This window comes from Pristis pectinata, chromosome 10, assembly GCF_009764475.1.
Source record: "Pristis pectinata isolate sPriPec2 chromosome 10, sPriPec2.1.pri, whole genome shotgun sequence".
NCBI classification, from domain to species: domain Eukaryota; kingdom Metazoa; phylum Chordata; class Chondrichthyes; order Rhinopristiformes; family Pristidae; genus Pristis; species Pristis pectinata.
The window spans coordinates 4,665,299-4,690,992 of record NC_067414.1 but is presented as its reverse complement, the minus strand read 5'-3'; the positions used below and the strand labels follow the sequence as shown (position 1 = coordinate 4,690,992).

The window sequence follows — 25,694 nt, the reverse complement described above, 5'->3', positions numbered from 1 at the left end:
ATCTGCAACTTTCTCATTAGTTTCAGTCACTGTGAAATACAGGTGGGGAAATGTGTAAGGGCATTTTGATCTCTCTGCCACTGCACTAATCTCTTTCAGTAGCTCAATAAAGTTGCAGAACCTTAGCAGAGATCCCCCTTGTTGACAATACATGTTTAACAATATATGTTAAGTTCTTCACATGATACCTTAACATTTTGACATGAATTATAGTATATCATATAACACCTTTGAAACGCCTGACTCGATTTTATTCTGTATTTTGCCACAGCTCTCTGAGAGGTGAGAGGGAAAAGATTTAAGAGGAACTTGAGGGGCAACTTTTTTACACAAAGGGTGGTATGTACGTGGAATCAGCTGCCAGAGGAAGTGGTTGAGGCAGGTAACTTTTAAAAGGCAGTTGGACAGGTACATGGATTGGAAAGGTTTGCAAGCTTTAGAGAGGGTGCAGAGGAGATTTACCAGGATGCTGCCTGGATTGGAGAGCATGTCTTATCAGGATAGGTTGAGTGAGCTCGGGCTTTTCTCTTTGGAGAGAAGGAGGATGAGAGGTGACTTGATAGAGGTGCACAAGATGATAAGAGGCATAGATCGAGTGGACAGTCAGAGACTTATTCCCAGGGCGACAATGGCTAACACGAGGGGACATAATTTTAAGGTGATTGGAGGAAGGTATAAGGGAGATGACAGAGGTAAGATTTTTTTACACAGAGAGTGGTGGGTGCGTGGAACGCACTGCCGGCAGAGGTTGTGGGGGCAGATACATTAGGGACATTTAAGACACTTTTAGATAGACACATGAATGATAGAAAAATAGGGGGCTATGTGGGAAGGAAGGGTTAGATAGATCTTAGAGAAGGATAAAATGTTGGCACAACATTGTGGGCCGAAGGACCTGTACTGTGCTGTAGTGTTCTATGTTATGGGCCAAAAGCTGGCCAATGGGACTAGTTTGGACTGGGGCACTTTCGTTGGCATGGACCAGTTGGGCTGAAGGGCCTGTTTCCGTGCTGTATGACTCCATGACTCTCAAATGCAGAGACTTCCAATGAAATATGAATCTACAAGCACTTGGCAGCTCTCAAGTATGTCAGCCTCACCCTCCTACCCAAAAACTCTTGCCCTCTTTTAACTCTGACCTTCAGAATGACTTCAATTTAAGTAACTAGAGTAGTCACCTCAACTTCTGTGATTCCCTCAAGATTCCAGTTTTCCAACCCTCCATTCTCTTTCAGCTCACTCTTTAAAACCTCCCTGTTTGATTCTCTCTCCTGGAATCTCTTTACGTAGCTCAGGGTCAAGGATTATTAATCATGTTGCTGTGAAGTAGCTTTTGATGTATTTTTTTAACGTTGAAGAAGTTAGATAATTGCAAGCTAGCTTGTTCGGAACCAGAGAAACATAGGTAATGTTGTTCAATATGTGACATTCTCTCTTCTCCCCCCTCCCATCAGGCAGAAGATACAAAAGCCTGAAAGCACGTACCACCAGGCTCAAGGACAGCTTCTATCCCACTGTTAGAAGACTATTGAACAGTTCCCTAGTGCGATAAGATGGACTCTTGACCTCACAATCTACCTCATCATGGCCCTTGCACCTTATTGTCTGCCTGCACCGCACTTTCTCTGTAACTGCAATGCTATATTCTGCATTCTGTTACCGCTTTTCCCTTCTACTACCTTGATGTACTGATAGGATGAAATCATCTGTATGGGCTGAATGGCTGACTTCTGCTCCTTTGTCTTATGGTATGGATGGCATGCAAAACAAAGCTTTTCAGTGGACCTCAGTACATGACAATAATAAACCAATTTACAAGGAACGCTTGTGCAATATTCATTGTGTTATATTAAGCGATCGAGAGGGTGAGGGAGGAGAGGGGGAGGGGGAGGGGGAGAAGGTGCAGAGAGGGAGAGGGAGGAGAGGGGGAGAGAGGGGAGAGGCGGGAGAGGGGGAAAGGAGGAGGGGAGGGGGAGTGGGGAGGGAGGAGGGGGAGAGAGGAGGAAGATGCACATTGTATAGGTCATCTGAATCTTCTCAAGCACTACCATGCACTGAACACAACAGAAGAGCTGGGACAGATTGGTTCATCACATTCCCTTCAAATATCTGACACAATAGCAATCCCATCCCCGGGAAATTTTATGCAGCAAATTAATCTGAGATAATGCCGGACATGGTGCATGATGCAGGTGTCCAATCTAATTGGTGTTCTACTCACTTGAATAAAAACGTTCTGTCAGAAGCTAATGTGGGTTAACAGATACGATTAAGCATTCTTTACCATTATCTTCCACACGGCACAGAAAGAAAGAATTTAAGATATATGTTTATTAGTCACATGTACATCGAAACGCACAGTAAAATGTGCCTTTTTGCATTACTGTGAATGTGCCAGGGGCAGCCTGCAAGTGTCGCCACACTTCTGGCGCCAATATAGCACGCCCACAACTTCCTAACCCATATGTCTTTGGAACGTGGGAGGAAACCAGAGCACCCGGAGGAAACCCACGCAGACACGGGGAGAACATACAAACTGTTCACAGACAGCGGCCGGAATTGAACCCGGGTCGCTGGCGCTGTAATAGTGTCACACTAACCGCTACACTGCCGTGCCGTCAACAGAAAATGAAAACAATTGTTTGTGAAATGTAATCACTGGACCCCTTATCCTTTATTTACATCTAATTTTCTTCACTGTTTCTCCATAGAACCTACTGATGGCTGGATGGTACCAGAAACTAGGGCGTGTATCTTTATCTCGATATCCCCTTTGGTCAGTTTATTGCCTGCAACATTATTTTTGACTCCTTTTCTTCATAATCCCACTGATTAAGTGGATCAATAATCTTTCAATAATCTTATAACAGTGGGATAGAAGCAGTTAATTAAAAAGGAACAGCTTGAAGTAATTCATTTAGACTTAGACATCTGTAAGATTTTGTATCATCATTCCACCACTGGAAGAAAGTGTGGCTGGAGATAAGATGTCAAGTATTCCATCAGGCGTTGGAAGGACACCTTCACTGGAAAGAGCTGCTGGGAACCACACCAAAGAGCAGGGTAAGGGAAGGTCACGCGATCAACACTTGGTCAGTTTCATTGTGAGGACAGGGAGCTGTGCTGACACAGTCCTGTCACTGTAAATTATTCCACTAAGGACCATCCAGAGAGCAGAGTAAGTAAACGAGGATGTTTTGATAACTGTTGTTCTGTGGATGAAACAGTTTTGATGGATTGTGAGCCACGGGAACCCCCTACTCTCTGGCTGAGAAGAACAGTTTACCCCATCGTCTCACTGCCAGCAGTTTCTTGAACTGACCTGAAAGCCTTGACAGTGCCTCAGACGATATATTTTTCCTCTCCCTCAAACTTGCACTGGTGTCATTGTCGTTTATGTTGTTGTCTATTTTGCACACGTTTAAGTTGTGTATAATTTATGTTAATTTATGTTAACTTATGTTTGTCCCCATTTGATTAGGTACTGTGCTGCTGCTGCAAAAAGCTAATTTTCATGTGTTTGTCTGCCTGTGATAATAATGAACTTGAACTTGAACCCACATTGGAGACCAATGCAATCGATAATCACCATTGATGGGGCCCAGGTCTAATTTAAGGATGGAAAAGAGGAAAGGAACCGGTTGTGTCTTGTTGTTCAGTCCTTGAATGAATGACAGCTTGAATGATTGACTTCAGAATTGTGAGAGTCCTGGGCTACGGTAAGAACAACGAAAGCCTTGAGAAAATTAGAAGAAAAATCGTATAAAAGGAGGGCTGTCTGAGACATTGGCTGTGACAACCCTGGAACAACCATCACAAGAAGGAAGACCCTGAGTTTGGAACTTAGGGAAGACTACCTGTTGGAGTGACCCTGGCCAGTTTTATCTCACAAGGGTAGCATTTAAGTCCAAGATGTAATTTAATACAGGAAGTCATAAATTGGAACAGTAAAAGTCAGTCGTCTGCAGGCATGCTGAAGTAGCTTCAGTGCTAATAAAGACAATGTTGTACTAAACCTTGGTGTAGAATCTTTTGTTTGACATGTCAGTTGATACCCTAAGAGGTAATGGAGTCAAAAAGCATGGAATAAGCAAAGGCATAAAGCCTGCTACTTCCATAAACCATGCGCAATAAATCCAACAACAGAGTGCCATAATGGTCTTCATGAGCTGAGCTAAAGTTCTCCATGAGGCAGAGACACACTCTTTCTGCAAAGTGAACCAGGACAATCGCTGACCTCCAATAGTTCAGTGGAAGCAGCAATCCCTTGAGCCAAGTGCATTCTTTTCTGTTGATTTTAGTTGTTGAGGGCCTCTTGGTGTCTGAGGAGTCTAATCCTAGAACCATTGATGTGCTAGAAGATGTTACAGGTGATGAGACAGGGTGGGGTCAGTTACTGGACAGTTGGGTGCCCATAAGACCATAAGGATATAGGAGTAGAATTCAGCCCATCGAATCTGCTCCACCATTCAATTATGGTTGATTTTGATTTTCAACCCCATTCTCCCTCCTTCTCCCACAATCCTTCACCCCTTGCATGACTGCCATTTATCCACATCCAGGTTTGAAGATGGTTCCCCTCAAAGGTTGCTCCTTCTCTGACATGCCTTCGTCAGAAGCCTTGTTCTGGATCACTGTGGCTCGGCCACTTCTGTTGATGCTTGTCTTGAGGGTGGCTTTGAAGAGTTTCTTTCGGCAAGCTGTTTCATTTCTCATTGGAGATCTGGGCTCGCTGTGGTTATCTTGGTCACTGTGCATCAGTGGCTTGGTCCGGCTCAGTTGATGCATCAAGAACATTGAGAACAGTGAGGAAACCACCATTAATGAAGCAACTGTTCCAGTTCACTTTGCAGAAAGAGTGTGTACCTATGTTTTATGTGTTTCAGCTGTTTCTGCTACCAGAGGGAAGGTTGGGATTGCCAATGCTTTACACACTGAAAGTCTGCTTTCAATTCTGCTACTATAATCACTGAATCATTACCCACTCAGGAGAGAGAAAGAAAGGCTGTCATATTGGATTCTGTGCTGAACCACGAGATCTATAATGCCTTCAAGAGAGATGGCTGTCAAGGTTCCTCACTGCCAATTTAGCTTAGCTGCTATGTCCAGTGATTGACCAGGGGCAGGTCAGTGGTGGACCTTTCTCAATATTCATAGTTCTTCCTGTTGTAGGTTTCAGGGAAATAGCTACGAGATGTTTGCAGGTTGCCCTTAGCCCGGGGAAATGATAATGCTACCCTTCCGAACCCTAACCTGTGTTTGCTTTCTGTGTCAAAGGCTAGAGGTCAGAGCAGAATTTTCACAGTAAGGTCTGGAGGATGTTAACGGAATGAAAAGTGGGGGACCATCAGCGTCAGGGGGTCTGGTCAATAACAACTGTCGACGCCAAGCATCGCTCCGTGGACTGACACTTCCACCTCGAGCCACCGGGTGATCCACACACGTCCTCCACCTTCGTCCTCACCCGGACGATGAGTGCTGAGCACGCTCTTTGATTTGCCTCCCTGTGCTTGCTGCTGAAGGGTGTTTGGCAATGCAAAATTGGTAAAATTAGTTCATTATTGTCACAAGTACCAAGGTACAGTGAAAAACTTGGTGTTCCTGCCATCCATACAGTTAGGAAGCATATGCGGCTTGAGCAGTGGTGCAGGAGGGAGGGTTTCAGATTCCTGGGGCATTGGAACTGGTTCTGGGGGAGGTGGGACCAGTACAAACTGGACGGTCTACACCTGGGCAGGACTGGCATCAATGTTCTCCAGGGATTGTTTGCTAGTGCTATTGGGGAGGGTTTAAACTAATATGGCAGGGGGATGGGAATCCATGCAGAAAGACAGAGAAGCAATGCAGAGACCAGAGCAAAAGTTAGAAAAGAGAAAAGTAAGAGTGGAGAACAGAAAAGTCTAATGCAAAGGACACAAAGATTACAAGATTCTAAAAGGACAATGAGTGTGAGGGCACTTTATCCGAATGCCCATCGTATTCGAAACAAGGTCAGTGAACTTGTGGCACAAATCAGTACAAAGGGGTATGATCGACAGGCCACTACAGAAACGTGGTTGCAGGGTGGAGATGAGTGGGAATTAATTAATGAAGGTGAATTAATTAATTCAGGGCGATAGTGAGAGACAATATAAGATCCAAGGAGCAGAATGTTGAGTCCATCTGGGTAGAGATTAGGAATTGTAAAGGGAAAAAATCACTGGTGGGAGTTGTCTATAGGCCACCAAATAATAACATTACAGTGGCACAGGCAATAAACCAAGAAATATCTGATGCATGTAAGAATGGAACGGCAGTTGTCATGGAGGCCTTTAACTTCCACATAGATTGGGCGAATCAAGTTGGTTGAGGCAGTCTTGAGGTGGACTTCATAGAATGCATCCGTGATAGCTTTCCTGAACAGCGTGAACTGAAAAAGGAAAATGTTATCTAAGATCTGGTCCTGTGCAATGAGACGGGTAAAATTAACAATCTTGTAGTTAGGGATCCTCTTGGAAAGAATGATCACAGCATGACTGAATTTCTCATACAAATGGAGGGTGCAATAGTTTGATCTAAAGCCAGTGTATTATGCCTAAATAAGAGATGAGGGAGGAGTTGGCTAGTGTAGACTGGGAACACAGGCTATATGGTGGGACAGTTGAGTAACAGTGGAAGACTTACAAGGAGATTTTTCACGGTGCTCAACAGAACTATATTCCAATCAAAAGCAAGGACAGTAAGGGTGGGGAGATCCAGCCTTGAATGACTAAGGAAATAAAAGAAGGCATCAAGCTAAAAGCTCATGCGTACAAAGTCGCCAAGAGTAGTGGGAAACTGGAAGATTGGGAAAACTTTAAACAGCAACAAAGAACCACTAAGCAAGCAATAAGGAAAGAGAAGATAGATTATGAAAGTAAACTAGCACAAAATATAAGACCAATGAGTAAAAGTTTTTATAATTATATAAAGCAGAGAGGGGTCCACAAGATTGCAGTTAGGTTTATTCACTGGTCTCCTTCCTCTGTCTTAAGGAAGATGCACCAACGTCTTTACTTTCTTACGAAGTTCAGGAGGTTCAGCTTGTCACCAAACACTAACAAACTTCTACAGATGTACTGTTGAAGGTATCCTGACTGGTTGCATCATGGTCTGGTACAGCAATTCAAATGCACAGGAACGTAAGAAGCTGCAGAGAGTCGTTGACTCAGCCCAATACATCACGGGTACATCCCTCCCCACCATCTGGAGTATCTACAGGAGGGGCTGCCTCAAGAAGGCAACATCCATCGTCAGAGATACCTCCCATCCGAGCCATGCCATCTTCTCACAGCTGCCATCGAGCAGGAGGTATAGAAGCCTGAAGTCCCACACCACCAGGTTCAGGAACAGCTACTTCCCTTCAACCATTCGGTTCTTGAACCAACCTGCACAACCCGAATCACTGCCTCAGTATAGCAACACTGTGACCACTTTGAATATTTTGCACTCAAATGGACTTTTTTTTGTTCTAATTGTGTTCTTTCTCGTAAAAAAAAAAGTGGTTAATTTGTGCTTTCCTTCTGAATGCTGCTTATCTGATGCTATATGCCTGTGATGCTGCTGCAAGTAAGTTTTTCATTGCACCTGTGCACACATGGACGTGCTTAGGAAAATAAAGTCCATTTTGACTTTGTAAAGCAAGAGAGGATTCTGTTGGTCTATGGTATTAAAATAACAGTGACCAGTAATGTGGGGGATAGCTTGCAATTCCTGGCAATATTATCCCCTTGCCTGATGCTTTCAGGAGGCTTTAACTCAGAGCCCATAATCATTTCGTGTGACAAATTACAGTTCGTATCAAATGATTGTGGATGTGTTGTATGCGAAAATTCATCAGGAAAACACTGCTGATTTTGATGAGTTGAGTTTTGTGATAGTCAGCATAAAAGAGAGGGAAACGTCGTTCATCAATATTTGACTTTCACCCACTCACTGAGATAAATGATGCTTTTTCTGGCACAGTGATTGTTCCCTTCAGCAGGCACGGTATCATTTCTCCATGGGAGTCACTGAATTTGAGAATCAATTGACATTAGTTGGAGCTTCAGCAGACAGTCCTGGTAATCTTCATGTGGAGAACAAACACGCTTTACTTCCCTGGTGTACCAGCGAGAAATGAATAATGCTTCAAGGTAATCATGGATGTAGTGAGTTTGGAACCTGGGATTTTTCTTTGAAGATGTGTCACTTGCCTAATGAGATTAAACCTGACTTTAAACTTTCTAATTACAGATGTGGCAGCACGTACAATCACTACTTACATTTGTGTGCTAAAAACGAACTAATGTGTCAAAAAAAAAACAAAATTTGACACCAAGGTTCGCAGGGGAAGGTATTATGGAGCAGTACTCAGAACAGAGAACAGTGCAACACAGGAACAGGCCCTTCGGCCCACAATGTTTTGCTGAAGTAATTAAGCTAATACGCTTAATTAAACTAATCCTTTCTGCCTGTCAAAGTCGAGTTTATTGTCACAGGCACAAGACCATGTGCGCACTGGTGCAATGAAAAACTTAACTGCAGCAGCATCACAGGCACAGAGCATCAGATAAGCAGCATTCACAAGAAAAACACAAACATATCTTATACACCATTTTTACAAGAACGAACATGATTAGAACAAAATAAAACAAAGCCCATTTTAGTGCAAAGTGGACATAGTGTTGCGAAATTTGTGATTAGGGTTATGCTGGTTGGTTCAAGAGCCAAATGGTTGAATTCTTTGCATATTCATGTGCCTATCTAAGAGCCTCTAGAGCCTCTATCTGCCCCCAGCACCACCCCTCGCAGCTCATTCTAGGCACCCACCATTCTCTGTGTAAAAAAACGTCCTGTATATCTCGCCCTGTACAAAACGTCCTGAAGAAGGGACCTAACCCAAAATGTTGACCGCCTGCTTTTCTCCACGGATGTTGCTTGGCCTGCTGAGTTCCTCCAGCATCACTGTGTTTTTCATCCTCTACATCTCATTTGAACTTTCCCGCTCTCACCTTGAGAGGGGAAAGTTCAAATGAACTTTAGTATTAGACATGCCCTCCAGTATTAGACATTTCGACCCTGGGAAAAAGATACTGACTGCCTACTCTATCTATGCCTCACATAAGGCAGAGAGGTTCACCAGGTTGATTCCGGGGATGAGGGGGTTAGCCTATGAGGAGAGACTGAGTTGCCTGAGACTATACTTGCTGGAATTCAGAAGAATGAGAGGGGATCTAAAAGAAACATATACAATTATGAAGGAATTAGATAAGATAGAGGCAGGAAGGTTGTTTCCACTGGTGGGTGAGACTAGAACTAGGGGACATGGCCTTCAAGATTCAGGGGAGTAGATTTAGGATGGAGATGGAGAGGAACTGCTTTTCCCAGAGAGTAGCGATTCTGTGGAATTCTCTACCCAGGGAAGCAGTAGAGGCTACCTCCTTAACTATATTTAAGACACAGTTAGATAGATTTTTGAATAGTAGGGGAATTAAGGGTTATTGGGGAAAAGGCAGGCAGGTGGATCTGAGTCCACGGCCAGATCAGCCACGATCTTACTGAATGGTGGAGCAGGCTCGATGGGCCAGATGGCCTCCTCCTGCTCCTATTTCTTATGTTATTTTCTTATTATCCTCTATCAGGTCACCCCTCAGCCTCCACCGCTCCAGAGAAAACAACCCAAGTTTGCCCAACCTCTCCTCATGGCACATGCCCTCTAATCCAGGCAGCGTCCTGGTAAACCTCGCACAAATGAGAGAAGTGGAGAGGTTCAGGGACGGGTTTCCAGATTGTAGGGTGGAGGCAGCTAAAGATACAACAGAAGAGTGACTAAAATCAAGAATGCTCCAAGGTTGCGCCGTGGAATTTATGCTGTGGATGCATGGCAGAGCCAATGTCAGCTGCACAAGAGGAACTACCATCCTTTCAGTTCTTCAGTGTTAAGTCCTCTGCTAACAGTTGTACTTCAATCTGCTCACAATGGGGCCAAATTTTATTTAAATTTCAGCCATCTAGAGGATACATCCTGGTAGCTTTTATTTAACAGAACTTTCCACTGAAGTGTATATTCCTCATCAGGGATTAGGTATCCACCACAGTGCTTTTATTTAATCAACTATCTTTTGTTGTGAAGCCATGCGTGTGATTGCAGGGATTCTTCATCCAGATCCATCACATGTTAAACCCCACTTGCAGCTGACCTCCCAACAATGGAGGTCATTCAATGTATTTCTATCACTCAAGTGGAAAAAATATTTTAAAAGAACTTATCTTTAAAAACCCATTTTCATTTCTCCATTGAAATTATTAAACAAAACCAATCTGTACAACGTGATGCTGTTTTGGGATTACACACAAGAAATTAAGTAGATGTACTGCTATTCCTTCCCTTTCTCAATATCAAGGAAGGTGAATTTGCCCCTTGGGGTTCAACAGTACTTGTCCTGTTTAAAAATGAGCAGTGTCACTCAGCAAGTTCCAATGGTCACTATATGGTCTGTGAACTAACTTCCAATGGTCACTACAGAGAGCTGATCTCAGGAAAAGCAGGGACTGGAAATAGAAACAACAGGTCCAAGATCTTGAGCTAGGGAAGTGAAGAATAAACCCTGCTCTAGAATCACTCCTGAACAAGACCCTCGAGAATGAAAGGGCTATGGTTAATGATCTACCTCATATTAAGTGGGTTACCTACTCAATTTACCAAGAATAAGAACGGAGTAACAACTTTACTCTCACAGCCAATGAACATCTCCAGGAGTCAAGGGGACAGAACCAGAGGAAAAGGAAACTGAATCTGTGCTTTGCCCCAAACCAATTACCAACTCTGACAGTGGAATTGAAGGGCACCCTATCTGTGCCAATGGTCCCTGGTACTCATCAGATCATGTCACAGGAGGAATAGAGGAGAAGCAAATCATTTAGCATGGACTGATATCAGAGACATATAATATTTATTGTGGTATTAAAACTTTAAAACTTTATTTATACGGCACGGTAACAGGCCCTTCTGGCCCAACAAGCCCGCAACGCCCAATTACACCCATGTTAACCGACTAACCCGTACGTCTTTGGAATGTGGGAGGAAACCAGAGCATCCGGAGGAAACCCACGCAGACACGGGGAGAACGTACAAACTCTTTACAGACAGTGATGGGAATTGAACCCCGATTGCTGGCACTGTAATAGTGTCATGCTAACCACTACACTACCGTGCCACCCCATAAAGTCGTGTGATCGAGTTTAAGAGCTGCGAGGTAATGATGCAGCTCTACAAAACTCTGGTTAGACCACACTTGGAGTACTGTGTCCAGTTCTGGTCGCCTCATTATAGGAAGGATGTGGAGGCGTTGGAAAGGGTGCAGAGGAGATTTACCAGGATGCTGCCTGGTTTAGAGAGTATGCATTATGAGGAGAGACTAAGGGAGCTGGGGCTTTACTCTTTGGAGAGAAGGAGGATGAGAGGAGACGCGATAGAGGTGTATAAAATATTAAGAGGAATAGATAGAGTGGACAGCCAGCGCCTCTTTCCCAGGGCACCAATGCTCAATACAAGAGGGCATGGCTTTAAAGTAATGGGTGGGAAGTGCAAGGGAGATATCAGAGGAAGGTCTTTTACCCAGAGAGTGGTTGGGGCATGGAAGGCACTGCCTGGGGTGGTGGCGGAGGCAGGTACATTGGTCAAATTCAGGAGATTACTAGATAAGCAAATGGAGGAATTTAAAATAGAGGGATATGTGGGAGGAAGGGGTTAGATAGTCTTCGGCGAGGTTTAAAGGTCGGCACAACATTGTGGGCCGAAGGGCCTGTATTGTGCTGTACTGTTCTATGATTCTACGATTATTATTAGCTATTAAAATGTGATTGTATCAGAGATTGGACATACTTCATTGAAGACTGCTGATGAGAATTGATCAAGTTTGCACAGGTTGTGAAGTAGGGTGGGTGTAACATGATAAACAAAGAAATGGCAAATGAAGAATTGTAAGAAAGGTGTGGAGAGGGGTGGAGCAAGGGTGGCGAGTGATAGGTGGATCCAGGTGGGGGGGTGGTGGGCAGATGAGGGCAGGGGGAGTGGGGATGAGGTCAGAAGCTGAGGGGTGATAGGTGAAAGTGACAAAGGGCTGAAGATCCCCTCCCTCGCTCCATCAGAATCCCATCATCTTCAATTCATCGACCAGGTGATTATTTCAATCTCTTCATCCATTGCCTACTCAGGAACACTGGAAAATCAGCCCCAGAATACTTCTGGAAATTGCCAGCTGCCAACATTTCCAGATTACCCCCCGCCACTTTTCGAACACAACACGGAACTTTCATTTTCTTATCATGAATAAAACTTTGCAACAGTTTCATTGCATGTCCCAAAGGCAACATTTCTTTCCAAACTTTTTCTTCAGTTATTTGGCAGTAATCGCAAACATGAACTTACATTGAGCCTTGAAAGAAAACTCGTACAAAAAGAATACAATGATCACGTCACAGGCAGTAGTGTTCGTTTCATATTAAAATTATGAGCATGTAGGGAACTTAGAAAAACTATCGAGCTTGCACTAATTACAGAGTCTCTTCTCTTACTTGGTCAAAGACATCACATTACTCATGGAATTCTTCAAAAGAAACTTTGGCAGAATTTATCACTGGAATGGAGTTTAATCTTACTGAGGAGATCTGACAAACTTCATAGATCAAAGTGCCCTAACAAAACACCTAGCTCACATAAAAAAATGCCAGATATTTTCATACTTTCTCCATTAAATAAAATATCATTGGAGCATCCTTACCATATCCAATGGGCAATAACATCTTCCACAAACAATCCAAGTTGCTTGGGTAACTTCCAGGAAATCCAGGGCTCAGAATGACATCCTTTAGCTCAGTCAGGACCCCTCCACATTTAGCTGATCGACAATAAAACAAAGACGTTACTTATCCCTCCAACCGTGCTCTGTTGTGGCCAGCTTGTACCACATTCACCACAACGATAATGCTCAAACTGTAGATAATTTGAATTTGAGGGTTACAACTGCTTCAAAATTCAATTTATAATTTATCATTTGCATAGTTAATAGTGAAAGACTGCATAATTAGCAAATCTATTATCAAGATCCTTTTGCAAGTTTTCTTCAATAAATTTAAACAAATCATAGTACATCTTTCTTGGAGATATGATTCATGACATTGTTCTGGACTAATGTGATCCTTCATGTTCCTCGTGGAAGGATCTCTTCATAAATGACGGGACATTAATGCATCTGCCCATTTGCACGTCACTTCCATTGCATAAGTGTACCAAGTTGTTGAACACAATATGTTAGAAAAGAGAAAGCATGAAGAATTTTGCCTCAGGAGTTCTGGATGCAGCTTTTAGATTGCAGATACTGCCCATATAGACCACCGACAAATCCCATTAACTTCTGGGATGTTATGGTCAGAGATGTGATGGTTCAATTCTGGTCACAAGGGTAGGGCAGGGAGGTGAGGAGTGGGTAAAGTTGGAAAAGAAAAAGTGAGGAGTGAAAAACAAAAGGCATTAACAATTATATGAAAGAAACTCAAGGTTGCATCAAAGAAATAACTAAAGCCTGAAATAATTTGCAAAAACTGCAGTGTTTTCATTTCTGTGGTTTCCAGAAAGGAAAATGGTTGTCAGATTTTGCAGGTTACATTCAAAGCTCCGCTCATGCTCTGGAGAAGTGCATGTGTCACCAAGAGAAAATGAAACTGAAAACAAAGAGGAAACACGAGGGAGAGGACTGATGAACTTGTTCGACCAACGTGCAACGTTGATTCAAGCAGATGAGCGCCCAATGAAGGTATTTTGCTAAAATGTTCCTGTTGTGAAAATTCTGCCATATTCCAGCCAACTTCACTGCAGGTATTTGCCAGGGGTTTTCAGAAACGATTTGGAACAGATTGCAAGCGTAATGGGAGGGGGAACTAAGATGTTGACATTATCCTTGAAGAAAGGCCGGATATCGAAGGTGATCCAGTTTGTCAGTTTAAGTTCAATGACAACAGGAGTGAAAAAGGGAGGGATACTCTAATGCCAGCATGGAAATTGTGCAAATCCTTCTTTTTGGTAAAAATAATCTGCTGGAAATACTCAGCATCTGTGGGAGGAAAGGACTTGTCAACACTTTGGGTCGAAACCCTGCATCAGGACTGAGAGTTAGTCCTGGGGTTTCGACCTGTAACATCGACAATTCCTTTCCCTCCACAGATGCTGCTCGACCCGCTGAGTTCCTCCAGCAGATTGTGTGTTGCTCCAGATTCCAGCGTCTGCGGTCTCTTGTGTATCCTTTTTAGTAACATTGAGGTTAGACCACACTTGGAGTATTGTGTTCAGTTCTGGTTGCCTCATTATAGGAAGGATGTGAAAGCTTTAGAGAGGGTGCAGAGGAGATTTACCAAGGTGCTGCCTGGAATGGAGAGCATGTCTCATGAGGATAGGTTGAGTGAGCTCGGGCTTTTCTCTTTGGAGAGCAGGAGGATGAGAGGTGACTTGATAGAGCTGTACAAGATGATAAGAGGCGTAGATCAAGTGGACAGTCAGAGACTTTTTCCCAGAGTGAAAATGGCTAACACGAGGGGGCATAATTTTAAGGTGATTGGAGGAAAGTACAAGGGGGATGTCAGGGGTGAGTTTTTAACACAGAGAGTGGTGGGTGTGTGGAACGCACTGCCGGCAGAGGTTGTGGGGGCAGATACATTAGGGACATTTAAGAGACACTTAGATAGCCACATGAATGACAGAGAAATGGAGGGCTATGTGGGAGGGAAGGGTTAGATAGATCTTAGAGCAGGATAAAATGTTGGAACAACATTGTGGGCCGAAGGGCCTGTACTGTGCTGTAGTGTTCTACGTTCTATCTCATTGCTTGAACACATTCATAAAGTCATAAACTGATATATTGATGAACAGGTTCTGCAAGCTGTACAGAAAGTTGGTCTAGATTACTATTTACCTGGCTTTGGAGGAACACTAAATGTTTTTCCTATTCAGGCAATAAAAGATTGGACTTAGTGTTGCTTCTTTTAAAGTGGGCGATGGAATTTATCATACACATTTGCACCTTATGCAAAGATGGAAGGGATTTGAAGTAGCTGACTTTGCCATCTGCCAGAAAATAGGTTAACACTGCAGGTGACACCATCAGTCATCACGGGCTGGATTATACCCATCTTTATCTTGAACTTTCTAAAGGGAACTGTCAGCTATTCTTTACTCCCTGTTTAGTTCAAGTATAATTTCCACACACACTCATTTAAACATGGAAGCTGACAAGCTGGAGGTCAGCTGCTGGTGCATCTGACTTTCAGTTCTCTTGTAAAATGCATTTGGCTCCTCAGATCTGGAGCATCCCAAACTAGCATAAAAACCATTGCCTCATTTACTTGATTTGAATTGTTAGCTCTGAGCAAAAAGATAAGTGTAGTTACATTTTTACTAACTGATTTTTTGTACTTTAAGGTCTTGCTAATTAATATTTAAATGTTATAGAAACTTTTTTGTTATGTTAACTTACTTGAATAGATTTTAAATATGTCTGTTTTTTAGACACAGCTCAAAGAGTTTGAAGGCCTTTGAATTTGAGAGGGTGTTTCCATCAGTGGGAGAGTCAAGGATCCGAGGGCACAGCCTCAGAATAAAGGGATTTGAAGTCACTGACTTCACCATCTGTCAGAAAACATACCACCAGGCTCAAGGACAGCTTCTATCCCACTGCGATAAGACCATTGAACGGTTGCCTTATACGATGAGATGGACTCTTGACCTCACAATCCACCTTGTTGTGACCTTGCACCTTATTGTCTACCTGTGATGCACTTCCCTGTAGCTGTGACACTTTACTCTGTACTGTTATTGTGTTTACCTGTACTACATCAATGCACTCTGTACTGACTCAATGTAACTGCACTGCGTAATGAATTGACCTGTACGATCGGTGTGCAAGACAGGTTTTTCACTGTACCTCGGTACAAGTGACAATAATAAACCAATACCGATACCAAAAAATAGGTTAACACTGCAGGTGACACCATCAGGCATAATGGGCTGGATCATAGTCATCTTTAAGAACCAAAATTCCCCTTCAGAACCCTGGAGACCCCCTTTAGAACTGAGATGAAGAGGAATTTCTTCAGCCAGAGGGCGGTGAATCTGTGGAGTTCACTGCCACAGAGAGCTGTGGAGGCCAAGTCATTGGGTGTATTTAAGGCAGAAACTGATTGGTTCTTGATTGGTGAGGGGGTTAAGGGCTATGGGGAGAAGGTGGGAGAGTGGAGGTTGAAAAAAAATCAGCCATGATTGAATGGCGGAGCAGACTCGATGGGCTGAATGGCCTATTTCTGCTCCTATGTCTCATGGTCTTATGGGCAGCAGCAGGTTGCCAACAGATGTTCAGGTATTCGAGGAGGAGAGTCTCAGGTTCACCTTGTCGGTGTTTGATTGCCTTGCATTTTGCAGAAGGACCCTCAGATACAGAGGGCTAGTTGAGCTGACCGTCCACGCCTGGAGCAGGTTGGTTCGTGGCACTGTGAGTGGTGAGTCTGCACAGTGGAACAGATCCAGGACAATTGTCTCACTGTCCTGCTGTGTTTCTTTTGCCAAAACTGTTGAAGATTTGGTTGAATACTGGAGACCAAATTTCCACAAGGCAATACAACCACCATGCGACATCAGACAGAACCATAGAACCATAAAGCACAAAACAGGCCCTTTGGCCCACCATGTTGTGCCGTCCATCAAACCACCCTCACACTACCTAACCCCTTCCTCCCGCATATCCCCCCATCCCACACTCCTCCATATGCCTATCCAACAAGCTCTTGAACCTGTCCAATGTATCTGCCTCCACCACCACCCCAGGCAGTGCATTCCATGCACCAACCACTCTCTGGGTGAAAAACCTCCCCCTGACATCTCCCCTGAACCTCCCACCCATAAACCTTAAAGCCATGACCTCTCATCTTGAGCATTGGTGCCCTGGGAAGGAGGCGCTGACTGTCTACTCTATCTATTCCTCTCAATATTTTATATACCTCTATCATGTCTCCTCTCATCCTCCTCCTTTCCAGTGAATAAAGCCCTAGCACCTTAAGCCTCTCCTCATATTCCATACGCTCTAATCCAGGCAGCATCCTGGTAAATCTCCTCTGCACCCTCTCCAACGCTTCCACATCCTTCCTATAATGAGCCGACCAGAACTGAACACAGTACTCTAAGTGTGGCCTAACTAGAGTTTTGTAAAGCTGCATCATCACCTCGCGGCTCTTAAACTCAGTCCCGCGACTTATGAAAGCCAACATCCCATTGGCCTTCTTAACTGCTCTTTCCACCTGTGAGGCAACTTTCAATGAACTGTGAATATGAACCCCCAGATCCCTCTGCTCCTCCACACTGCCAAGTACCTTGCCATTTACCCTGTACTCTGCCCTGGAGTTTGTCCTTCCGAAGTGTACCACCTCACACTTCTCCGGATTGAACTCCATCTGCCACTTGTCAGCCCAGCTCTGCATCCTATCAATATCCCTCTGTAAGCTCCGACAGCCCTCCACACTATCCACAACACCGCCTATCTTAGTGTCGTCCGCAAACTTACTAACCCAGCCCTCCACCCCCTCATCTAAGTCATCTATAAATATCACAAAAAGTAGAGGTCCCAGAACCGATCCCTGCGGGACACCACTAGTCACTGCCCTCCAATCCGAGGGCACTCCCTCCACCACAACCCTCTGCTTTCTACATGCAAGCCAATTCCTAATCCACACAGCCAAGCTTCCTTGGATCCCTTGGCCTCTGACCTTCTGAAGAAGCCTACCATGAGGAACCTTATCAAATGCCTTACTAAAATCCATGTAAACCACATCCACCGCACTACCCTCATCAATCTTCCTGGTCACCTCCTCAAAGAACTCTATCAGGCTTGTGAGGCAAGATCTTCCCTTCACAAAGCCATGCTGCCTGTCCCTAATCAGTCCATGATTCTCTAGGTGTTCATAAATCCTATCCCTTAGAATCCTTTCTAACAGCTTACCCACCACAGACGTGAGACTCACCGGTCTATAATTCCCTGGCCTATCCCTATTACCTTTTTTGAACAAGGGGACAACATTCACCACCCTCCAATCCTCCGGCACCATCCCCGTGGACAACGAGGACTCAAAGATCCTTACCAGTGGTTCAACAATCTCCTCCCTAGCCTCTCGAAGCAGCCTGGGGAAAATCCCGTCAGGCCCCGGAGATTTATCTGTCTTAATATTATTTAACAACTTCAACACATCCTCTCTCTTGATATCTACAACCTCGAGAACATTACCCCTACCAGCCCTCCCTTCCGCATCATCAAGACCCCTCTCCCTGGTGAATACCGAAGAGAAGTACTCATTGAGAACTTCTCCCACTTCCGCCACCTCCAGGCAAATTCTCCCACCTTTGTCCTTAATCGGACCTACCTTCACCCTAGCCATCCTCCTACCCTTCACGTACTTGAAAAAGGCCTTGGGATCTTCCTTAACCCTACTAGCCAACGCTTTTTCATGTCCCCTTCTAGCTCTCCTCAGCCCTTTCTTAAGTTCCTTCCTCGCAACCCTATATTCCTCACGGGCCCTGTCTGAACCTTGCTGCTTATACCTCACGTATGTTACCTTCTTCTCCCTAACAAGTCGTTCCACCTCTCTCGTCACCCACGGCTCCTTCATCCTGCCATTCCTTCTCTGTCTCACCGGGACATATTTATCCCTAACATCCTGCATAAGATCCCTGAACATCGACAACATCTCCATGGTACATTTTCCTTCAAAAAGGACATCCTAATTTACACTCCCAAGTTCACTCTTTATAGCCTCGTAGTTAGCCCTTCCCCAATTAAAAATCCTCTTGTCCCCTCTGCACCTGTCCCTGTCCATTACAATTTTAAAGGTTATGGAGCAATGGTCACTGTCCCCCAAATGCTCACCCACTGATAGATCCTTCACCTGTCCCGGTTCATTTCCTAAAACTAGATCTAACATGGCATTCCCTCTGGTCGGCCTGTCGACGTACTGCGTCAGGAATCCCTCCTGGACACATTTAACAAATTCCGTCCCATCTAAACCTTTGGCACTAAGCAGGTTCCAGTCTATATTTGGGAAGTTGAAGTCTCCCATTATAACAACCCTGTTATTTTTGCTTCTCTCCAAACACTGCCTGCCAATCTGCTCCTCTATATCTCTACTGCTACCGGGGGGGCCTATAGAATACTCCTAGTAGAGTAACTGCTCCTTTCTTGTTCCTTAATTCCACCCATACGGACTCTAGAGATGATCCTTCTACAACATCCATCTTTTCCACAGCCGTGTGACCAGCTCTGAAGATTTTGTCTCAGAATCAGATTTATTGTCACTGACTTATATGATGTGAAATTTGTTGTTTTGTGCAACAGAACAGTGCAAAGACTTAAAAATTACAATAAATTACAAAAATGAATAAGTGCAAAAGAAAAGGAATAATGAGGTAGTGTTGATGGAGCAGTCAGAAATCTCATGGCAGAGGAGAAGAAGCTCTTCTCTCCTCTGCTTATGTTATAACAAATGACCTAAGCTCATAAAAGTGAGGCAACCTGTACATCCCAAGTTATGTTGGTACTGGAAGTGAGAATTAAAACCACTCTTTAAAAAAAATCCTAAAAATTCAGCATGTGTGAAAGGCTTGAAACATCTTTAACTCCTTTTCTGTTCAATGTTGCTTGACAAAACACTGGTTAGACTGCACTTGGAGTACTGCGTGCAGTTCTGGTCACCAAACGTGGTTGTGCTGGAGAGGGTGCAGAGGAGATTCACCAGGATGTTGTCTGTATTGGAGGACATTAGTTATGGGGAGAGATTGGACAGTCTGGGCTTGCTTTTCCTGCAGTGAAGGAGGCTGAGGGATGTGATATAACTCCGATGATGTTAGTGGAATTAATTTCAAAGGCAGAATACAACTCTTTGATGCCACTATAAAATTAATTTAACATTTTCAGTTAAATACCTCAGTTTAAAGCTTTTTTTCAGCCTTAAATAGATTCTTACTTCTTTGATTGTAAGTGAATTTCTCCTCTGTGTGTTTGCCTTGTCTCAGTCAGTCCTCCAAAGGTTTGAGCTCATAATCTAAGCTGACACTTCACTGCAGTACTGAGGAGGATCTACAGCGTCAAAAGTGCCATTTTATGAAAGTAGTGATGAAATATAGCCACACCTATTCTCTCAAATGGATGTAAAAGCTCCCAATAGTTTAGCTAGTGTCCTATCTAACACTTATTTCTCATTAATATTATTAAAAAATGGGTAACTAGTCATTTATCTCCCTGTTGTCTCTGGGACCCCACTGTATAAAACATTTCCAACATATTTCCTTACATTGCAACGCTGACTGCACCAAGTACTTTATTAGCTATCAAAAAACTCAGCATATGCTGAGATCATGAAGGTATATAAATCCAATTATTATGTCAACTTTTGGAACATTTTGCTCTGATATTTATTGAGAGGCATGAAGGAACTAATTAGTCAGGATTTTCCAGCAGTAAATCAAAATGTGATCTTTTCTGAGACATCGTAAAGGAAGGATATCATTAATTTATTTTTTAGTGTCTTCCCACCGAATAGCCAGATTGATTGGTAAGCTTAGGGGCCTGCTCAGCTGGGAAGCAGCTTCCAAGTAAGCGATGAGAATTCGGAAATGGTAGGGAAGGGGAGAGACAAAATTGAGGAAAGGGGTAGCGGGGAGGGGGGGTTGCTGTTGATAGCAGGAGGTGGGGGGTAGGTGAGGGTTGTTGGGTTGATGGTTGTGGGCTATGAATGTCAGAGAATGCAAAGGGCAGTGGTTGGAGAATGGGGGAAGTAGACACGGATCATGTTGAGGGTCATTAAAACTGGCTTGGAGAAAAGAATTCAGCCAGGATTACTTTGCAAATAACAAAGTCTATAATCAGTTCAGAATAAAATAACAGTTGAGCAACCAGGTAGCTGTTGGGAACCAATCCCAGTCCGTACAAAGACTCCAGTTGAGGCACGACAGGCTTCCTGACCTGGAGGCTCTGAAGGAGATCATTAAGCTGCCATCACACATTGGATCACCGCGGCTTGGGAAAATTCATCAGCAGCGAAGGATCATTGCTGACTTACCGATGCAAATTGGGGGTGGATAGTTCCAACGTCGTATAGTCCCAGGCATGCAAGAAACGTGGGCTTGTCCCTAGGAGAACAATGTTGAGATCTTAGAAGCTTTGCAAAACCCAAGGCATTCTCTTTAGGATCAAAATCGGCTCTTATTACAGTCACGACAAAGAGAGAATGATGTTTGCATTGCTCACTTCCAAATGGACTGAGCAATGAGCTATTGAGATCACATCATCCCAGGACCAATAGCTACCATGGGTTGCTGACCCCCGCTTGCATTGCATGACACCATTATATCTATCATACTTGTAACTGACAAACCTCATAAAACACAAATAATATCATTGCAGGAAGGTCTCTGAGCCTCGAAACATTTACAACCACTCAGAACAAAAATGTTCTCAGTCATCAAGGGCATTATACAATAGAAACTCACAAAATTAGTAATTATTCTACTCAAAATCACTACTATTTCCCTGGGCAAATGCAGGAAACTTGCTTAATTTGCTGGAAACAATGTTGAAATAGATTGAAAAGATTTGGGAACATATAACATACCTGGACTTAAAGAGATTAACCAACATTAAAGTGAAATAATAACCCTAGAATTCATTTATAATCAAGATTAGGTTAATAGTGCTCAATAAACCAGCAGTAATGAATACTTGTGGATGAATGTCATTGCCTAACAAAAGCAATAAATTGTGCAGAAGACTGACATCTCTGCTGCTGGTGGTCACCAGCACACCTGAGCAAGGTGTTGAATTGAGACACTTGCTACCACATCTTGCGGTCTCATGATTCAAAGAGCGATCGACATCTGGAGTTGGCCATCGGGGAAGGCAAGTGCACTGGATTTGTTTTGGAAACAGTCAGGTTCTGGAGCATTCGGACATGAGGTTGAATGGATTAGGGAACCGTACACATGCAAAAAGCTCTTTGTGATCAGGGATTGTACATTTACAGCAGGGCCCACCCAGCCTTCTGATATTTAAATGCGGTTGACTTCCCATGCAAGCATTATCCTTTCCTCCTTCACTAACACATTTATTAATTTTACCTCTGTCTTTAGTCCTCAGGGACTAATCTAGTTCTCCATTATTTGTATTTCCCACCTTCTCCTTATCTACTCACGTGGCATTGAATTCCGCATTCTCACCACTCTCTGGATAAACAAGTTCCGCTTGAATTCCTTCTTGGATTTATTATTGCCAATCTTGTATTTTTGACTCTGGTTTTTTGGGGATCGTAACGGTGGAAAACATTTTCTTCTTGGAGAGCATGTCTTATGAGGATAGGTTGAGTGAGCTTGGGCTTTTCTCTTTGGATAGAAGGAGGATGAGACGTAACTTGATAGAGGTGTACAAGATGATGAGGCATAGATCGAGTGGACAGTCAGAGACTTTTTCCCAGGGCGACAATGGCTAACACGAGGGGACATCATTTTAAGGTGATTGGAGGAAGGTATAAGGGGGATGTCAGGGGTAAGTTTTTTTACACAGAGAGTGGTGGGTGTGTGGAACGCACTGCCGGCAGAGGTTGTGGAGGCAGATACATTAGGGACGTTTAAGAGACTCTTAGATAGACACATGAATGATAGAGAAATAGGGGGATATGTGGATATGTGGGAGGGAAGGGTTAGATAGATCTTAGAGCAGGATAAAATGTCGGCACAACATTGTGGGCCGAAGGGCCTGTACTGTGCTGTAGTTCTATATGTTCTTGCCTCACCTCATTATAAGTCGTCGACCCCTTTAATTAAACCATGGGGGAGTGCTCCCTTCTATCGCTAACATTGAGCATACCTTTCAGATTTGTAATATAAGTAACCGGCAAACCCAATAAACCCGTTGCAGGAAGGTATCTGAGCCTTGAGGCATTTATGACATCTCAAAACAAAAATGTTCTCAGTCATCAAGGGTCTCACACTATTGAAGCTAACAAAATGAGTTGTTATTTGACTCTTCCAAAGGAAAACAAAATTACTGCTATTTCCTTGATTTTTAAAGTCTCAATATCCTACCCAAGATAAATTTTAATCATGAAAACTAAATCCTGTGGTCTTAATAGCTTTTTACTTAGCTGGAGGTATTTTGTATTTTAAAACTGCTCTTTGCAAGGTTTCCTTGAAAATGCGGGGCTGTGGAACGATATTAAAAGTCTCAAAGTCAGTTCTGGCAGGGAAATGCATTGCATTAAAAAGGCATGACTGAGATCACACTGTTCTTTTTTCAAAAAAAAACTCGCTGATGATATTTTTCAGGCCCTGAAACAGACAAGTTCTTTCTTTTGAAGCTGTACAAACTGACAATTATGTGACTTGCACATTCAGTGGAGATTGGAATAAGACAACCAAAAGGCATTCGCATTGTTCCTTAATCATAACTGTTAACCTATAGATTCAACTCTTGTCATTTTTAGTTAGAAACAGGCTGAACAGATCCCTTCAGAGGCAGTTTCAAACAACTGGATTCAATCAAAAAGGTGGAGATAAACAGTGAATAAAATGCTACATTTTACAAGGCCTTCTGCTCCATATGGCATTGGAGGAGACTCTGATGGATGGTTTATGTGAAACAGCCCAACAGTGGGTTGAAGGTACTTGTGAATCTGAGCAGGAAGAGGAAAAGCAAATGTCTGGTGGTGGAGGCAAATTCATTGGGGGCTTTTAAGAGGGGCTTGGACAGGAAATGAGAGGAAAGTAGAGGGATAATAGAGGGAAAATAGAGGTAAAAGGCCCGGACAGAGTAGATGTGGCAAAGTTGTTTCCCATGGTAGGGGAGTCTAGTACAAGAAGCCATGACTTCAGGATTGAAGGGCGCCCATTCAGAACAGAGATGAGGAGAAATTTCTCTAGCCAGAGGGTGGTGAATCTGTGGAATTTGTTGCCACGGGCGGCTGTGGAGGCAAAGTCATTGGGTGTATTTAAGGCAGAGATTGATGGGTATCTGAGTAGCCAGGGCATCAAAGGCTATGGTGAGAAGGCAGGGGAGTGGGGCTAAATGGGAGAATGGATCAGCTCATGATAGAATGGCGGAGCAGACTCGATGGACCAAATGGCCGACTTCTGCTCCTTTGTCTTATGAAGAGATTAGCTATGTCGGCACAACATTGTGGGCCGAAGGGCCTGTTCTGTGCTGTACTGTTCTATGTTCTTTTAATCAAAGCACGGCATTTGGAAAACAGGTTCCTAAATGTCTTGTTTACTTTTAACATCACAAGAATAATTTACAAAGAGGGAAACGTAGATTAGGCAAAAAAGAAATCTTCTGCATCTTGAATCCCAAGAGCCCGAATTACAAGGCAGGTTCATACCTGGAATCCATCAACTATAATATAAACCCCGAGCATAATTATTCATGTGGCATGTTACAAAAAGTACTCTTTTAAAAGGAAAAAGCACCCATCTGTGCAATACCAGAGGAAGAATCACTAAATTCTCGCAAGCAATGAAGAAGACATTGCATGAGTCGTCTTGGTCTCCCTGTTATCAGAAAGATGTGGTTAAACTGGAAAGAGTGAGGAAAAGATTTATAAGAGATCAGATTTCTTTATTAGTCACATGTACATCGAAACACACAGTGAAATGCATCTTTTGCGTAGAGTGTTCTGTGGGCAGCCCACAAGTGTCGCCACGCTTTCGGTGCCAACATAGCATGCCCACAACTTCCTAACCCGTACGTCTTTGGAATGTGGGAGGAAACCGGAGCACCCGGAGGAAACCCACGCAGACACGGGGAGAACGTACAAACTCCTAACAGACAGCGGCCGGAATTGAACCCGGGTCGCTGGCGCTGCAATAGCGTTACGCTAACTGCTGCACTACCAAGGATGTTGCCAGGACTAGAGGGCCTGAGTTATAGGGAGTGGTCAGCCAGGCTAGGTCTTTATTCCTTGGAATGTAGGAGAATTAAGGGTAACCTGATGGAAGTGTTTAAAATTATGAGAGGCATAGATAAGGTGGACGGTGACAGTGTTTTCCCCAGGGTAGGGGAGTCCAAAACTCGAAGGCAGAGGTTTAGGGTGAGAGGGGAAAGATTTAAAAGGGACCTGAGGGGCAACTTTTTCCACACAGAGGGTGGTGACTATATGGAACGAGCTGCCAGAGGAAGTGGGTGAGGCAGGTACCATAGTATCATTTAAGAAGCACTTGGATCTGTACATGGAGGTGCGGGGCTTGGAGGGATATGGGCCGAACGCAGGAAATTGGGACTAGCTGGGCGGGCACTGTGGTTGGCATGGACTGGTTGGGCCGAAGGGCCTGTATCGGTGCTATGTTGCTCTATGACTCTATAGGTTGACTACAACAAGTGCTGAGATTCCTTGCAACACATTGACAACAGCAGTAGACTGGTCTCCTCCCAGCACTCACCTGCAGCGTGTAGCCAGCCTCACAGCTGAAGGACACCACATCATTGACCAAATATCTGTCACCAAACTTGACACCATTGCTTGGAACCACCGGATCAGGGCATGTTGTAAGGCCGACAGCTGTAGTGGGAAATAAATATTGAATAGCAAGGGATCAAAGGTAAAATGATATCCACACATTC

The 25,694-nt window shown here is 43.7% G+C and overlaps 1 protein-coding gene across 1 annotated transcript in view; it reads right to left on the bottom strand.

Moving 5' to 3' along the window:
- LOC127575302 (CUB and sushi domain-containing protein 1-like) overlaps nucleotides 1-25,694 on the bottom strand; it is a 2,402,828-nt gene that overhangs the window by 237,635 nt on the left and 2,139,499 nt on the right. Inside the window, 3 exon segments of the mRNA XM_052025075.1 lie at nucleotides 12,783-12,899; nucleotides 21,148-21,217; nucleotides 25,514-25,632. Coding sequence (XP_051881035.1) covers nucleotides 12,783-12,899; nucleotides 21,148-21,217; nucleotides 25,514-25,632 — 306 coding nt within the window.